At 39.7% G+C, this 19,092-nt stretch overlaps 2 protein-coding genes across 9 annotated transcripts in view; one reads left to right on the top strand and one right to left on the bottom strand.

The window, feature by feature from the left end:
• Positions 1-19,092, bottom strand: part of LOC134296131 (uncharacterized) — a 220,328-nt gene that overhangs the window by 30,325 nt on the left and 170,911 nt on the right. The window lies entirely within an intron of this gene.
• gria1 (glutamate ionotropic receptor AMPA type subunit 1) overlaps positions 1-19,092 on the top strand; it is a 331,557-nt gene that overhangs the window by 236,842 nt on the left and 75,623 nt on the right. For all 8 annotated transcript variants that reach the window (XR_010002705.1, XM_008116336.3, XM_008116335.2 and 5 more), the window contains 4 exons: positions 10,345-10,506; positions 12,363-12,530; positions 14,328-14,432; positions 16,276-16,386. Coding sequence is in view for 7 of the 8 variants with exons in the window: in XM_008116336.3 (XP_008114543.1) it covers positions 10,345-10,506; positions 12,363-12,530; positions 14,328-14,432; positions 16,276-16,386 (546 nt within the window). In the remaining variant the exon portion in view is untranslated. The remainder of the gene's footprint in view (positions 1-10,344; positions 10,507-12,362; positions 12,531-14,327; positions 14,433-16,275; positions 16,387-19,092) is intronic.

Below are 19,092 nucleotides of genomic sequence, written 5' to 3'. Positions count from 1 at the left end.
TCTCTTTGGATCATATAAATCTTTCGGCTTTTAGACATTTTAAAAAGATAAGATTATTGGCTTATTCTCTGTATCATAGTTAGTTACAGATTCAAAACGTATAGTTGTGAATCTGTAATTGCCCCATATTCTTTAAGACTGTGCAGCAAGGCCCCTGTAACCATGGGTGATACTGTTCAAGCCAAACCATGGATACAACTGAACGTTATTAAAACCTGCAGTCCCAGTATATCACTGGAAAACATAGAGATTCCTGCAGATATCTTCTTCCTATGATTTTGCTAAGTCTCCTAGAGTAACTCTAAGACAAATGCCCTGCCTGACTTACCAGGCAGGGAAGTTGCGGCGGGTGGTGCACCTCCCCCACCATCCTCTCTCCTGGGTTCTTCTTCCCAGGAGGCCTTGTGCCCTGTGCTTTTTGTCATGTTGGCTTTGCAGCCAATCAGGTTTGCTCCAGCCTGCGCCCAGACCAGCTGCCCTCCCCTTTTGTGGCGTGTGGCATGGGCCCTGGATCCAGTTTGTGTACCTCCCCCCTTTATTGGTGAGGGGGGAGTGCCCTCATGGTGTAGGGGTATGGCAGTACCGGTGACCCAGGCCAGAACCAGTCGGCTCACTGCCAGGGACCCTTACTGTTGTGAAGTGGCATTGGTCAGCATCGGGCTGTCCGATTCTTGATCCAGGACCCATGCATGGCTGCCAACCCTGTTTCTCATTGTAATCAATAAACAAGTTGTGGCCTTTGGTTATCCCAAACCTATTATATCTGTCTTCCTTTGTGGGTTTCTGGTGGGGGGAGGTTGGTTGCCACTGCCCACGCAACTTCGAAGGGAGCATACCATAGAATCTATTGGAGGATGTAGAAGATCCCTAGGAAGACCATTTTTCCCTTGGTTTTGGTAAGTAAAAGTGCAGATATGGGTTTCACAATTGGGAGAATCTTGCTGTAGGCCTTATCTCACACCCCTGGCCATTAGAAATTGTGGGAGTTGAAGAAATTAAGTTGAAGTACTTTAATTATTAAACTCGAGGACCAAGTGATTGTTTAACGTTAGCACTATATGAGACTGATAGTGTATACAGCCTGCTTATAACTGCAGCCTTTGCTGTGTTTTATTGAATTTTTAAATCAGTAGGGGTTTTATATGTTGTTTTATGTAAATTGTTATGCAAACTTACCTTGTTATTGTTTTATATGTTCATGTATTTTGCTGTAATTTGTATGTTGTTGCACTATTGAGTGCTTTTTGTGAGCTGCCTTGAGTCCCTTCAGGGAGATGGTGGTGGAGTACAAATAAATTATTATTATTATTATTATTATTATTATTATTATTATTATTATTATTATTTACTTGGGTAGGGTTAAAACAACTCTTAGGATGCCTCAGTTATGGCTTAAAATGAAAAGGGAGATAAGGAAATAAATATTTTATTTTTTCTTTCTCCTCAAGGTTGCCTGTGTGGGGAGTCATTTAAAGTTCCCTTGCTTTCTCACTGAAGTGCAAAGGGGGGAATGGGATTGGGTGAGGGAAACATTGAATCAGGGTGCAATGTGGTTTGTATTATTGACAGGGAATTAAGAAAGTTTATTGGTCAAGAGGTTTGATGCATGTTAGGAATAAACAAAAAAAGAAAACAAATCCGTTTGCTCCAAACTGACTTCTAAAGAGGAAAATGTATGTATGGCCTTATAACAAATTGAGTTTGGATTATAACAGATGCCAACAGAAGGCAAACTGATACAGGATATTTCACTGTAAAACCTTATTTAGAGTAAACTGGGAAATTAGTCTACATCTCAACAATGCCATTGGCTCACCTTCAAGTCACCTGTTGGCAACTCCAGGAATTTTATAGGGGTTTCTTAGGCAAGGAATACTCAGAGATGGTTTTGCTAAAAAATAGCCTATAACATTTGGTATTGGTTGATGGTTTTCCACCCAAGTACTAACCAGGGCTGATTCTGCTTAGCTTCCATGATGAGACAGGATCTGGTGTTTTTAGGGTATGTTGAGTGAGAGCATTATTAAAAGTGACCAAAAAATATTCACCAAGAAATGAAAGCAATGTTTCCTGTACTATGGACCACAAGCTGCTCCAAATGAGCAGAACAATGAGTCTATTTTGCCAGCTCCATGACAAAAGTAGCTTTCACAGTGTGGCAGACAGCAACAGGGAGAAGGTCAAAGGAGAGGAGAGTAAATAAATGGAGAACTGCTTTTCCACATGGCAGTTCTTAGTCCATTTGAGATGCTGTGGGGAAGCATCCGACAGTTTCAGAATTCTAATTCTGGGCTGCTCTTGATCAAGCATTGGCAACCTCTTGCTGTTCATTCCACAGTAATAATAAAAACAAGCATCCCTGCTGAGGAACAAATGGGGGGAAATATAGAAGGCAGATGTCATTTTGTATTTCTCATTCCTAATTTGAATGCTCAGTGCAGCATGATCTCACAGAAACAGCTACAGTGTTCCGCTACTGATCCAAAACTTTTAGTGAACACTGTGATGGATCGAGCATTTGCCCTGTCACTTTTTCTTGCTCAAACATTTCTTATAAGAGTGCAGCAATAATATTAATTCTTGGTTCTTTCGCATACTGCTCACTCTGCAATAATCACTCAAATTGCCATCGTAGGAAGAAAACTTCAGTTCCATCTGCCAGAGTACTTCTGCTATTTAATGTTTTCCTCTTGGATATGTCAGTATATTCCAGGTTCAGCAAGACTCTGCTCAAATAGTTTTCTGATACCTATCACAAATGCAGCTTGTCTTAAGTGCTTTGCATGAAAGCCATTTTGACAGATGATAGGTGTGGGTTGGAGGAGGCATGGCATTTAGTTGTTTCTCGGATGGTGCTGATGTTGGCTGCAACCATGAAGGATGCTATTGGTTATGACTGAAGGCCCATAGATCATCCCAGAATTCATTTTTCAAATGAACATTAAAAGATGAAGGATGAAGGCAAAAGGAAAGAAGTCTCTTTTTTTACTAGTTCTTAACAACAAGTTGGAATAGCAGCTGCTGAACTAGAGGCGCTAAAGCCTTGTTTCATTCTTACCATAATACAGTAACCATGACAACAAATTCTCTGTAAGTCTACTCAAACCAGAAGACCAATCAAGAACTATATCAAGGCAAGATATTATATCTTGGTACCATTACTGGTTGTAGAAGAGAGATTCTACCTTCGGAGCTCCCACATTGATTTGATATGGGGGGGGGGGGGGTGGAAGTGAAGGAGTGTCCTGCCCATGATAGTTCAATTGGTAATTACATGAGAAGTAAATAAACGTTTACACATAAAATACTTTATGTGCACTTCCATTTGACAGAGGAACAGGAATGAAATGGGATTTGTGGTGCCCTCACTCCTGAACTACTGAGTAGAGGGATGAAAACTGTCAAATCAGATTTTAGTTTTTCTTGTCTCTATTTTCTAATGTAAACTCATAGCTCTTGTCATTTCTGATAGCAGACTAAAGAATGAACACAGTGAAGGGCTCCAGCTCCTGTAGGTGGATATGATTTTAGGTGCTTGGCCTGAGGTCATGACTCATTTTCAGCCCTAGCATTAGAACACAACAATGATTTATGAGCCAAGCATTTGCCCTAGCTGTGACTCTGGTTCCACTTGTAAAAGACAGGTTGAAATTCACAGCACAGCAGCAGAGCTTATCCTTTGCACATAGAAACTCCTAGACTCCAGTTCTAGTATTTCCAGTTGGAAAAGTATTAGACTGTGGGACTTAAGAAAGAACTCTGACTGAAAGACTGGATATTAGCTGAACAGTCAAGAATATTGGACTAAATGTGGCAAGTGGCCTGATTCAGTGTGAAGCAGCTTAAGTAGTAACTACTAACTAGGTGTTACTGCATGGAAAGGACTGAAAGAACAAATTGTTGGTAACTGCCATAAAAGTGACTTTGTCTTATGGTTCCTCAGTGAATGAGAGACCATTCACAGCAACTCTGCTCAGGTCTTGCAGACTCAGGGTCATGGCTTCCTTGATTGAATTTATCTCTCTGGAATGTGGTCTTTGTCTTTCCCTACTGCCTTCTACCTTATCAAGCATTATTTTCTTGTGACCCAAGTCTTTCCATTATATGTCCAAAATACAAGTTTCCATTTAATCCTCTTGACTTGTAGGTAGAGTTCAAGGCTTTATTTGTTCTAAGATCCATTCGGGGGTTTTTAGCAGTCCACACTATCTGCAAAACACTTCTCCAGCACTTTTCAAATTAGTTGATTTTTTTTTCTCCTAGCAGCTTTCTTCATTGACCAGTTTTTCCAATCAGACATAGAAATGGAAACAACAATGGCATGGACCATTTCAACTTTAGTATTCCATTATATAAATTGACACTGCAGGATCTTGTCTAGTTTCTTGATAGCTGCCTTTTCACATCCTATGACATCACATGAGCCAAGTGAAGTGGGACGTGAATCTCTTGCCCTGCATGCCACTCCCTCATCGTGATTCTTCTCCCATCACACGAGAGAAGCAAGGATCTGTGCTGGAGCCAACACAACAAAAGTAGGCTTCCATGTTGGGAGGGAAGCGTCAAAAGATGCTTCCACTCCTGTTGTGGTTGGGGCCTCCACCTGAAGTCCAGTGATGCCGTAGGGTGCATCTGATGAGGTCCAATGTCATCTGATTTCTTGACACAGTTTCTATTCTGATTAGTGATTGAGCCAAGGTATGGAAAGTCTTGAGCTATCTCAATACCTCCACCATCTACTTTAAAGTTATGTAAATTATTTGTGATCCTTATTGTTGTTTTCTTAGTGTTCAATTATAAATTTGCTCTTTCTTCTTTGACTTTCTTAAGTAATAATTTCAAGTCTTTGCTATTTTCTTCTATTAATATGATGTTATCAGCATATCTTAAATTCTGATGTTCTTTCCTCTATTTTTATCCCTCCTTCTTCCAAATCTAATCCTGATTTTTGTGTAATATGGTCAACAAATACATAAGATATGGCCTTGCCTGTATTGTATGCTAAGATGACCTGGGTACGGTTTATGCACCAGGACATTCAAATGTTGTGGTAGACCAATTTCTTTTAGAGAACTGTATGTTTTTTCATGATATATAATGTGGTTTAAAAATTATTAAATTGATTTATCAAGGTTAATCTGAATTAATCTAGCTGGGGGTTTTCTCCACTGATCTTATTATACCTTTGCATTTAACATACAGCTTGACCTATACAATATATTGTTCACAAGAGAAGGAAAAATGATTGCAGTTTAAAAGGTACACATATGGTAGTATACATATTCTTAATGCATTTTTTCCGATCAAACATTTTCAGCATCACTCACAGACTTTGGCTTTGCTCTCCTGGCAGAATTCCTGGACTGAATTAACTGCTTGTTTCTTGTTTTTAAATTTAATGGTCCACTTTTGAAGAGACACAAATTTTATGAAGAGGGGAATATATTTGCAGTTGCAGCTTTCTAAATTTGCCACTTAGCTGGTTTTATGACTAGTTTTCTTTTGTGTGTATTTTTTAAAAGCCCATCATGCCTTGCAGGTTACACAGTGAGCAGTTTTAAATTTCTTTATTAAGATTTATGGCCCATTTTCCCCTTTGGGATCTAGGTGGATAGTAATCATATTAGTACATGCACACAATTCTGCCTTGAAAGTAATATAATCAAAGCAATTAATAGAATTGCTAGGAAAGAAAAAAGAGGTGAAAGAAAGAAAATATAATGCAGAAAAGCAGTTAAATGTGCTCTTTATGAATGACTATAAAAGAAACTAAAAAAAAACTCTTCCTTTTCTGTGTTCATACTATCTGCCATTGTACACAAAAAAATGTAGAGTTTTTCTGTTTCTTTTATATTCATTCATAAATAGCACATCTAACTGTGTTCATATGATCTGACATTGTATGGAGCCCCCGGTGGCGCAATGGGTTAAACCCTTGTGCCAGCAGGAGTGCTGACCGACAGGTCAGAGGATCGAATCCAGGGAGAGCGGGTCAGCTCCCTCTGTCAGCTCCAACTCCCCATGCCAGGACATGAAAGAAGCCTCCCACAAGGGTGGTAAAACATCAAAACATCCACACACCCCCTGGGCAATATCCTTGTAGATAGCCAACTCTCTCACACCATAAGCGACTTGCAGTGTCTCACGTCACTCCTGACATGGAAAAAATCTGCCATTGTGCCCAGCACCCAGCATTGGATTCTCAATCACATCATCCTTACTTATTAGGAAGACTAATTTTCTCCCCTGTGGTTAGTATACATTACTAAAAGCATTTCTATGTACAGGCAGTCCCCAAGTTATGAACAAGATAGGTTCAATAGGTTTGCTTTTAAAAGCTTTGGATATTATAGGGAAGGGTTAACACCCCAGTGGTGTTTATTTTGTTGTCTTTGCCCCCATTCAGAAGATTTCACCTCACTTTCTGTCCCTGTGATAATTGAATTTTCAAAGATTTGGCTTGTTGTGGAAACAAGGATTGGTGAGAAAGCTTCAGTGGAGACACCATTTCCCCATAACAATGCTTTCAGGAGTGAATTTCCCTTCCTAGGGATATATTTCTCTCACTTCTAGTTGGCTCATCCCCATTCTTAACTATGAGTTGTTTGTAAGTCAGGTGTTTGTAACTCAGGGAATGCCTGTACTAGAAAAGCTAAATTGGTCCCAGGTAGCTTACACATTCTATAGGTCTACTCTATGCCTTTATAATTAAATATGCACATTTATCTCCTTGTCAGTATAGAAGCTGATTGTTCCATAACTTGTTTCTTTTCTGAACCTTCATCTCACAATATAATATCATACTAGAGCATGGATCCATTTTAATCCGATTTCTTCCTCCTGTAGAAATCTGGAATATGCAATATAGTGAAGCCCAGGACCTGTCTGGCCGAGCAGTTTAAAGGCCCCTCCCTAAACTACAAGCCCCAGAATTCTGCAGGAGAAAGGAACTTGATTTAAAGTGGATCAATGCTCTAGTGCGATAGTGCTGTTGTGTGAATGAGAGTCATAAGTTGATGACTCTCTATCTGATCAATATTCCTTGCACATTTTGACACATTACTCATTAAATCATTCTCTAGAAATGGGTTCTTTCCTTTTTAAAACATTCCTAAAAATGTGCTATGGTTTATGGGCCTATATGCCTTTTCACATTGAAATTCAGGTCAATATTTTGCTATGGAAGACAAGCTTCTTTCTTGATCTCTGCCCCTCTTGGTTGGTTGTCTAGGGAGTAGATGCAATTTGATTTCAGCTACAACAAATTATTAATGCATCTCTCAGGGAGGTGAATTTTCCATCCTGTTTAAAATAATCAATAATTACACCACTGCTGAAGAAGCCCTCCTTGGATCCCTGGACCTTAATAATTACAGACCAGGCTCTAACCTTCCTTTTTTTAGTCAAAGTGATTGAGAAGGCAGTTGTCCTCCAACTCCAGGCAGTCTTAAATGACACACACTTCCCTGACCCATTTCAAACCAGCTGCAGAGCAGGATCCAGAGATGAGACTACTGTGGTCGTGTTAGTGAATTATCTCTTTCTTAACATCGACAAGGGGAGTATGTCCCTCTTGGTGCTTCTAGGCATTTCAGCCATTTTCGAGACCATCGACCATTGTATCTTTCTGGAATGCCTGGGGGGGGGGGGGGATTGGATGTTCTGTGTTGCAGTGGTTCCTGTCATACCTCGTAGGCAGGTTCCAGATGATGGTGCTTAGAGATAGCTGCTCCTCAAAAAAGAAGCTATTATTATGGCATCTCACAAGGTGCCAATCTGTCCTCAATACTCTTTAATATTTACATGAAACGGCCAGGAAATATCATTTGTAGGCATATCAGTATGCTGATGACACCCAAATATATTTCTCCATGCCTTCAAATCAGCTTCAGCTAAGGATAGTGTGTCTCCTCTGAATGCATGCCTGGAGGAGGTCATGGGCTGAATGAGGAAAAACAAATTGAAATTGAATCCAGACAAACCAGAGGTTCTTGCCATCAAGGGTCCTAATCTATGGGTGGATTTTGTGTTGTTTTTATTCTTAGTATTTTTGGCTTCATGAATAGGGGGTGGAGAGAGAAAGAAAGAGAGGACGTAAGGCTGGAATGAGTACAGTATAAACAAAATTATGCTTCTGCCCCCTCACTTTCTGCTTTGTGCTTCTGTAATGGGTCAGCCAGTGCCTCAAGCCTCCAGTGAGGAGTCAGGGATGAGTTGGCTCTGGATACCTTTCAGAGCCATGAGCAGAAGGGAATTCCAGATGCAAATCTGGATATAGACTTAGCCCCAGAGTTACCAGAAGAGGATAGAAATATAGCAACATCTCAGCCTGCAGAGGCAGAGCAAGAGCAAAGTCAGGGTCAAGGTTTGTCTCCACTCTGAAATCAACCACCAGCCACTCCTGAGCAGACCCCCAGCTTTCCTGAGTCACCAAAAGAGCAGAGGTGACAGGAGCTAAAGGGAGGTTTGCCTTAAAGGAAAGGTGTAGAAGTGTTCGTTTAGCTGCAAGAAAGCAGCAGAGAGGAACTGCCAAAGTGTAGTCAGGATCCAGACCATAGCTTGCTGGCTTGCTATAAAGCAGGAGTGAAAGCTGTGAGAGCAGGCCCATAGCTGGGATTTTGGTTCGGGGGTGGCTGAGTCTGGGTGAGAGAGGATCTACCCTAGCAAACCTTTTGTATCGTTATCCCAATACCCCCATGCATATGGGATATATTGAGCATGGTGATCAGATCATGATATGAATAAACATAACAGTTTAAATAATAAATGTAAGGCATTCTCGCAGACCACCCTGAGAATTTGAGGGGGGGGGGTAAAGCCCCTCAAGCCCCCCCCCTCCCCGGCTACATGCCTGTGTGAGAGTAACTTGTATTCGTGCTGTACCCACTATTTGTATTTTGCTGAGAGTTACTGGACATTGACCTCTGCTTTGGATTATCATTGACCTGTTTGCTCCAGCCTTGACTTGTGTATTTGAACTCTGGACTACTCTCTCTGGGTTATCCTTGGACTTGGGATAGTGACTTTGGTGAATATTATTCCCAGTTGTGTTCTTGTACATTGGTATGACTGTTATTTGATTGTTGGTCTTTGGGACACCTGATATCTGCAGTTATCCAGCACAACTTCCTTGCCACAACATTGTGCTTCTGCCATTTTAAAGTTGATTTTTAAAAAAATCATGTGAATGTGCAGGTTTTGCCTTGCTGTTACACTAGCCAACACACCTTTTGTTGCCTCAAATGTGCTTTCTTGCCACAACTTTGTGCATCTGCCATTTGTTGATTTTTTTTCCATTATTCTATGTGAATGTGCATTTATACATTATTTGTTATTTATAAAGTACATTTTCATATTTAAAAACATGTAACCAAAAATTGGGGGAGGAGTTCAGGGGCCAGAATAGATTCATTACATTTCAATAGGAAAATTCACTTTGAGATAAGAGTTATTTGAGCTCAATCACTGATCGAATAAAACTCTAACTCAAAGTGTGACTGTATTTTAATGCATGTATTTTGTAGAAATATGTTTAAATATGTGTATTTTATATAATGAATATGTGTTTTAGCTATGTTGTAACCTGCCTTGAGCCATGAGGAGAGGTGGGTAAAAAATAAAATTATTATGGTTGTTGTTGTTTTTGTTGTTGTTGTTATATAGGGAACTATCTACATGTATTTCAGTACCCACATTTATAAGAGTCATTTATCCTAACATAACCTTTAAACTGGATTTAGAGAGTTTTCTGAGCTACAAACTATATAAACTCTGGAAATTTTAGTTGAATAAGTCTAGAAATTTTAGTTTAAAAATTAATGGGCTCATGTAAACATTGTATCTTGACTTTTAACAATAAAAGAAGGAAATCTAAGTAGAGTGGTGAATGGCAGAGAATGTCCATCTTGGGAGAACCTAAAAGAAGCACTGATTCACTCTACTCTCTTTGCCATGGTGCTGTTTCTGATCTTTTTGAATATTTAGGTGGAAAAATGGTGATGGCTGACCTTCTGATGCTGGTACTTTCCCCTCTCTGTAAAATGATTCTAAACTTCTCCATAGGCATAATACATAATTATAGTCCCCAAACCTGCCCCCAACATATGCATAGGGTCAACTTACACTCAAATACATATGGTAGTATCAGAGGAATCAGAATTTTTGAGGAAAACTGCTTTCTGGTCCACATGCTATTCCAAGGCAAAGGAGAAGAGTCCAGATTAAGTGGATTTCCATCAAATTTTTCTGCAATTAAATTCTTATAGCATCTTTAATGAGTGTTTTATTTGAATCTAATGGCCTTATTTTTTCATATGCAAATCATCTCCACATTTTCTTCTTAAGGGTTTCATGGATATTGACTTGGAGAAATTCAGGACAAATGGAGCAAATGTGACTGGATTCCAGTTGGTGAATGATACTGATACCATCCCAGCTAAGATCATGCAACAGTGGAAAAACAATGATGCCAGGGAACAACCCCGTGTTGACTGGAAGAAGCCAAAGGCAAGTGGTACTGAAAACTATTTGTTGGAAGTAGCATTAATGCTGCTCTCTTGTTACATACCGATACTTTGGAATCAGACACTCAAGCATCCAGTTTTCATTCCAATCACAATGAACTTGGTTCAAGTGAGGTTAAGCTGCAAAACGTAATATTCCTCTTGTGAATCTAAATAAGGAACCCATATGTGATGAAAAATGAATAATGTAGTGGCTGGAATCATGCTTCCTCTATTTCATGAAGGGGGCAAATACACATAACACAAACAGCACTAGAGTGGGGTACTTCAGATCAGCATCGCCAAAGTTCACATGCCAGTCACTGAGCAGGCTTGGGGTCTGGCAAGTTGCTAAATGACATCTGCATGGCCCAGTGGTTCCACATTTAGTTTAATACTCCTGGACCACCACCCCTTACCTTCCCCCCTGTCTATTTGGCCTTAGCAGCAATAATCAGGCAAGAAACTGGAGGTGATGGTTGCCCAGTGCTTATTTCAAAGCAATGAAATAACATGAAAATGGATTGGAGGAAAGAAGGAATTGCTCCCTGCTTTTTCCCTCCCTCCCTCTGATAACCTCCTCTTCTTGCCAGTGTCACTACAGGTACCATTGCCATTTTTATATCTGATGGTCTCCTCTAAAGCCAAAACAAGGGAGGAAGATAAATGCCCAGCAGGATGGCTGTGTGACCAGCTGTGTGATGCAGGACTGTGTTAAAGTTAGTGTGAAACAAAGCTGTGTTAAGCACCCATCTCCCACATTAAGGCAAATGGACCCTATACATCATGTGCATCATGCCAATCAGTTCACCCCCAAATCAACTCATGTTGATGGCCCCATATTTATGTACACTTAACGTCTCCTGGACAAACTCCCCACAAACTTGATGAAAACATAATTCAGCTATGCTTGGATCATCTACAGAGCAGATCTTGTTCTCCACAAACTGGAGAAGGGTGATAGAAATTATGAGTGTGTCAATAGTGTCAAAACTCTAAGTAAATTGTGACTGTCAATACAAAATATAAATACCTAGGTTTATTCCATAACTGTTTCCGATTTGCATCTAATTTTAGAACACTCCTATCCCCACAAATAATGACAAATTGAGAAGTGTTAACCTGATGCATATTCTCCCCTCCACAACTCCCAGAGGACACGGGGATTTTTTTCTCCTTGAATTCAAGCAATTGGGGTAGCAATGGGCACAGCAGAGTTCCTCAAAAGCCCAATAGGGTACATCAGGGTTTCTCAACCAAGGTACCCTGGAACCCTGATATTCCGAAAAAGGTTGCCAGTGGTTCCTCAGGAGATCAAGATGAAGGCACAGAGACACTTTTTCAAGATGTAATTATGTTTCCTTGGAAACTTAAAAGTATTTCTGGTATTTCTGTAGAGCAAAAACATTGACAATGGCTAGGCTTTATTTTGCATTGTAAAAGTTATATTCTAACTAACAAGAATGTCTTAACAAGGTCAGACTGTAATATCTAAAACTGAAATTAAATATTGAAAGGGAAAATAGCCTTCAAAGTTTTAATTAAACTGTGAGTGATAAGCAGCTATATTGGCATGGCCTCATTTACATAAAACACAGAGTGAGTCAAATCACAATAAGGACACAAAAGGAATAGCATTTACCACAAGTTTCAAAACCTCTTTCAAATATTCCTAAAGTTACAAAAAAGTGTGATTCTATCTTGTTGAGATACGCCAAAAAATTTACACCAATAGTGGTGAAATGGTCATTGAGACTGTAGCCCTTGGAATCTATCTTGAAACAAAAGGTTCCTGAACAAACATGAATTCCCAAGATCAAGCCTAATGGCCAGCACACATCTTTCATTTTATTTTTCTAGTACACATCTGCTCTTACATATGATGGGGTTCGGGTTATGGCAGAAGCTTTTCAGAGTCTCAGGAAACAGCGAATTGATATCTCCCGTCGTGGGAATGCTGGAGATTGTCTAGCAAATCCTGCTGTTCCCTGGGGACAAGGGATTGACATCCAGAGAGCTCTACAACAGGTAAGAAGATAACCTGGACAGTGAGCTCCAATCTTTTTTTTAATGAACAGTAATTAACTACTTGTCGGAAATAGCAATTTATTATTCACTTGAATAACACTGAATTGATGCAATCATTATTTTATGGACTGTAATCTGATAAACATCAGTGTCTTAAGATAAATGATGGATTAGTTGCTGCTGCTGCTAACTGCCATCAAATTGACTTGATTTCAGTTTGATACAAGGAGGGTTGCATCTATGATTCTATGCATGTTGGAATTTTTTTCTGTCAATAAAAAGTAACACATCTCAGGGCCCTTCCACAAAGTCATATATCCTGAAATATCAAGGCAGAAAATCTCACAATGTCCGCTTTGAATTGGGTTATCTGAGTCCACACTGCCATATACCCCAGTTCAAAGTGGAAAATGTGGGATTTTATTCAGCTGTGTGGAAAGGGCCTTAGATAAGACCAGGTCCCCACTCACTGTACACCAATGGTTCCCAAATCTTGGTCCTCAAAGTGTTTTTTGGGTTTCAGCTCCCAGAATTCTTCACTATTGGGACTTCTGAGAACTGAAAGCCGATAACACCTAGAATACCAAAGTACACAATTAAAAAGCTGTCATTAAACATTAACAACCCCCCACCCCGGTCAGGTCCTAAGGAATCCTGGGATTTGCAGTTTTGCCAGAGCCTGATTGATATTCTAAATGCCTTTTCTGTAACTATATATGAGGACATTACCATGGCAATTAAAGTATAATGTAGGATGATAATTATGTAATGAATGGGCCTCAGGTAAAATCCCTTCTTCCATGACCTACTTGGCTGTCTGTTGTAACTGAATATTCAAGTTCAGATATTGTAGTGGAAAAATGTATTTGCTTTACTTCTAGTAAACATTGATTTTTTGCTTTATTTTTATTATTTGGCATTCAAATAATAGGCTCCACCTACACTGACATATAATGCTGTTTCGTAATGCAGTTTAACTGCACTGAACTGCATTATATGAGTCTGCACAGCCATATAATGCTATTAAACTGCAGTATGAAACTGCATTATATGGCAGTGTAGATGTGGCAAACATTCTTAATGTGTTAATAAGATTCCAACACATTGTGATAACTGAGTTCACAAAGGTAACTACAGTAGAGTCTTGCTTATCCAACATAAACAGGCTGACAGAACATTAGATAAGTGAAAATGTTGGATAATAAGGAGGGATTAAGGAAAAGCCTATTAAGCATCAAATTATGTTATGATTTTACAAATAAAGCACTAAAATATCATGTTTTACAATAAATCGACAAAAAGGCAATTCAGTACACAGTAACGTTATGTAGTAATTACTGTATTTACGAATTTAGCACCAAAACATCACAATGTATTGAAAACATTGACTACATTGACTACAAAAACATTGACTACTAGAAGGCAGACTGCGTTGGATAATACAGAACATTGGATAAGCAAAGGTTTGATAAGCAAAACTCTACTCTACTTCATAGTTGTATTTGTGTTATCCTTTTAACTAGCAATGATTAGTGTACTGACAGGTCTAAATGTGTGGGAAATTATCAGTCTTCCCCAAGTTGGCACTTCCACATGATTTAGACTATACTTTTCATCATCTTCATCAGCATTCTTACTAGCTGGTGAAAATGTTATCTGCTTCACATGACCATCTCCAAATTTGATACAGGAAGATCTTTTTTTATTTTACATAATTTGAAACCTTTGGATAAAGGCAAAACCCTAAACCTTTATCATACATATTTAATGGATTTTCGATGTCTGTATTGCATGAAGGTGCGCTTTGAAGGACTGACTGGTAATGTCCAGTTCAACGAGAAAGGACATCGGACCAATTATACCCTTCATGTGATGGAAATGAAAGCAGATGGGATCAAAAAGGTAAAAGATTACTTTGTTTCTGAAAATAGAAGAGTGAAAACTTAGTACTTGAACTTGTGATTTTGCAGGGTGGGATAGTGGTTCAAAGTTAGGAGTAAAAAGGAGTTACTGAATAACGTTAGAACCTCTTTTTGAGAGCTTTCCCGCTCGGAATTACTTGTTCGTTATTGATTTTTCCTATGACCTTTTTGTGCTTCTCCCACCCACCCCAAACACACATACAAATCTACCTATACTGGTGGGGCTGGTGAGTTCATCTGTGCATGCACTCCCTCACACACTTAGTCACTTACTCCTTGGTGGGGAAGGAGATGTGGGGAGCAGGAGGAGGGAGGTTACACACATTCCTATTCAGCTGAGGGGGGAGTGGGATAAGATGGAAGCAGGAGGAAACTTACTATTAGAAATGACATAGGGCAGCAATGAAGATGGCAGCAAGTAATGCTAAAGTTAAACCCACAAATGTGGAAGGAAGTGGTATCTGGGGCATGTCCTACATATTTTCTACAATTTCCAGATTAATAATTTCTATGTTAGTCTGTGTTACACACACACAAAATGACTGGAACACATTTAAAATGCCAACAACTGTACGGTATCCTCCAGAATGTGTGAAGTCTGATGGAAAGTTTAGCTTCTATCCATGCATTAATCGTAGAGGTGCATTCTCGGAAAATTAAATCAATGTTAGTCCTGTTGAGAGCAGAACCTGACTAAAATGAATGGAACCTAGCAGTCATAGCTAGGTAGGGCTAACATTCAATTCACAATCCCTCAAAACATTGTTAGACTGCCATTCAAAGAAGCCCTAGCCACTATTGACAATCCCACCCCAACAACAACATTTGGAAAACTACAGATTTTCCAACCCAGAATTATTCTAAAGATTGAACTCCTTAGGTATGTATCCTCCAGTAAAAATGTTTCATAAACTATTCAAAGCATAGTTATTGAAAAATACAAATCATGTTAGATACTATTTCAGTACCCAACTGTGTCTATAGATGATATAAATATAGCTATAAATTATATACCTATATGGAGAGATATTATATAAATGATCCCAATGGTACCAAGTTGACCTCAATTTTTTAAGAATAAAAAATGACCAAGTATGATCTCTGGAGGCATTGGGCATTTTTAATATATTAGGAATAGCAGAGGACTTTTATTCAAACCCTAGGTTGCACAAAGGCCTGCCGGCACACACAAAAAATCAAAACCCCTAATGTGTTTTTTTTTGTGTGGGGGTTGTTTTGTTTTTTGCAAGGGATGCCAGAAAGAGAAGAGTTTCCTGAGATCTTCTGGTGGAATGTAGGCCTATTAACCCCAAACATTTGTCAGTCCCTGACACTGAACCATGAAACCATCAGGTGTTCCTCAAAAATATGATTCAACTTATGATTTCATATTGGGGTGGGGAATCTAAGGCTGAATGAATGTCCCCATGTTGCCTTATCTGTGATTAGTTTGAATGAGAATGAGAATACTAGAGACATTTTAAGAGACACAGATTTTTCGCTTCAGGTTTTAAACTCCCATAACATCAATAGACAGACAGATAGACACAACTCTAATATCACAGTAGATATTGGGAATTAGACCGGTACTTTTTTGACATGTGTCATGGCAATAACAGGAACAAAAGCTAGAACTGTAAGGGACATTACTACTATTGCTACTGTTATCACCATCATAATCATAATCTGACATACCTCTCCCTATGAAGAAAATTGTAACCATTTGAGGAAATCCCAAAGGACTGGTTTATTTTCCCCAAGGTTTTGCACTGAGTTTTCTCATATTTAGAAAAATTGTTTTATTATCTCTTTTTCATTATCAGATAGGTTACTGGAATGAAGATGAAAAACTTGTTCCTACAGTCACAGATCAGCAAGGTTCAAATGAAACCACAACTCTTCAGAACAGAACTTACATTGTTACAACTATTCTAGTAAGTGTTGCAATGTCAGTAACTTAATACATCTCAAATAGCTTGAATGGCAGGACTCTGATTCTTTCTTCCACTTTATTGTTGATGCGTGCCTTCAACTTGTTTGCAATTTATGGAGACCTTAAAGTCTCTATCTAATATAATTTAGAAAGCTAATTCAGCAAGATTTAGTATTTAAAATAAGGCACCTTGGGACTTGCTATGTATGCTTAATAATCAGATTCTCAAAACCAAAGAGCTTGTCCTGGAACTAAGTTACTTTCAGCCTCTTACTGCCATGGCTGTAATTCACTGCCAAATGATTCTACTCAGCTGTACTATAACTCTGTACTTGGGGTGTGCAATTTTTTTGTTACTCATCGTAAGTCATATCATATCATGTCGTAAGTATATTAAATTCGTACTTACGACATGATATCTGATGCCTGGGCATGGCCTGTGTCAAAAACTCAAGAATCGAAACTTATCCAATACTTTTTCATTTGCATTTTGTAAATCTCTGAAGCCTCCCAAAGTCAGCTTCATTTTCAGCACAAGGAAGCAAAACAAAGCCAAAAAGACTGCCTTTACTATTTAAGTTAATGGCCTTTCATCATGAGAAAAGGGAAGCAACAGGGAGGAAAAGAAACTGAGAAAGCACAGAATTCTGGGAAATGCAGTTTGGGAAGGCAAGGAACCCTATTCCAGATAATTCAAAAGGCCCTGCCATAAACTAAATTTCCCAGAATTCTGCTCATCATCAGAAAGCCCCAATCAGGATAGGGGAGAGATTTGTCCCTCCATAGCATCAGCCAGCCAGAGTTCCAATAAACTGTTGAATCTGTAAAGAGGAGGACTGACTGATACTTCTAGTAAGTAAATCCCTGTACTGGGCTGGGAAGAAATCCCTAAATGGAAGTTGGTTAATATGAGAGACATTCAATTTATTTATTTTATTTCATGTCAAAAGCATTGCATAACAAATACATTTTTAAAATGATGAAAAAAATAGAGGAAATCACAAAACAACTAAATAGTTTTAGACCAGAAGCGGGCAACAGCAACTGCATTGTCTGTAGCTTTAAGCAACTCCTCCTCTGTACATGAGGTAGGACATTGTGGGCAAGCATACATATGCGGAGTTGTTTGTTCTGCTCCACAGTCACACAAGGTGGAGGATTCCTCCAGGTAATGCCACCTCACCAAGTTGTCTTTAGATCTGTCCACTCCGCTTCTGAGTCTGTTCAGGGACTTCCAAGTTGCCCATTCTTGGTTTGCCCCAGGAGGAAGACCCTCGTGGGGGGCCATCCAGTTGGAATTGCCAGGTTTAGCTGCCCAGAGGGACACCCTTGCTGCTGCTGGAGGAACATCAAGAGGAGTGGTGGTTCTCATGAAGCCCTTCCTTGATTTGAGTCTGGTGGGAGGAGGCTGATAGTCATGCAGTGGGTGGCTTTCACAGTGTTCAACCTTATTTCTCTCACCGTTAGCAGCAACTTCCCGTCGCACGTCAGGAGGGGCAGTGCCAGCTAACTTGTAGAGTTTATCAACAGGTGTAGGTTTAAGGCATCCTGTGATTATTCTGCATGTTTCATTTAGTGCTATGTCCACTTGCTTCGCATGGGCAGACTTTTGCCAGACAGGGCAGGCGTACTCTGCAGTTGAGAAAGACAAGGCCAGGGCTGATGTTCTTATTACTTGTGGGTCTGCATCCCATGCACTGCCAGTCAGTTTCCACAGGATGTTGTTGCGTGCAGCTACTTTGTGCTTGGTGTTCATGCAGTGTTTCCTATATGTTAGTGTTCGATCTAAGGTGACACCAAGATATTTAGGATGGAAACAATGTTCGAGCTCTTGGCTTTCCCAAGTCATTTTCAGTTTCCTGTTGGCTTCACGGTTACGTAGATGGAAAGCACACACTTGTGTCTTGGCAGAGTTAGGCTTCAGGTGGTTCTCTTTGTATTAGCTGGAGAGGTCTTTCAAGGCATTAGTGAGTTGGTTTTCAACTGTTTCAAAATATTTCGCTTGTGTTGTAAGGCCAAGGTCATCAGCATATATAAAGCTCTTTGTGAGTGGTGGTAGTGGCTGATAGTTCGTGAAGATGTTAAATAAGGTCGGTGCAAGAACGCTGCCTTGGGGTAAACCATTCTTTTGCCTCCTCCATCTGCTTTTCCGGCCCTGAAACTCCACATAGAAGCTGCGGTTTTCTAGGAGGGTCTGGACAGTTTTTGTAAAGTCAAAGTCCCGGGTGATATGGTAGACTTTATGCAGCATTTTTCTATGTTGCACCATGTCATAGGCTGCCGTAAGGTCCACAAAAACTGTTCCCGTAATGCAGCCTTTCTCATAGCCTTCCTTGATATGCTCAGTCAGATGAAGAATTTGACCTGTACAGTTTTTCCCTGGTCTGAAACCTGCTTGTTGTGCAATAAGCTTGGGTTCGATAACAGGTCCTAGTCGATATAATAGCATCCTCTCATAGACTTTATATAGATGACATAAGAGGGAGATTGGTCAGTAGTTCCTGGCATTGGAGGCATCTTTACCAGGTTTTTAAATGGCAATGATCTTAGTTTTCCTCCATGCTCTGGGAATCTGTTTGTGTGCCAAGCATTGATTGTAGAATTTCAAAAGCCAGTTTTCAGCTTTGGGGCCCAAGTGTTTGATTTGCTCCATCATCAGGTCATCTAGGCCAGGTGCTTTACCAGTCTTACATCGCTTGATGGCTTC

The sequence above is a fragment of the Anolis carolinensis genome, chromosome 2, assembly GCF_035594765.1.
Source record: "Anolis carolinensis isolate JA03-04 chromosome 2, rAnoCar3.1.pri, whole genome shotgun sequence".
NCBI classification, from domain to species: Eukaryota; Metazoa; Chordata; class Lepidosauria; order Squamata; family Dactyloidae; genus Anolis; species Anolis carolinensis.
The sequence above is the reverse complement of the archived record's forward strand: the minus strand, read 5'-3'. Positions and strand labels throughout refer to the sequence as shown.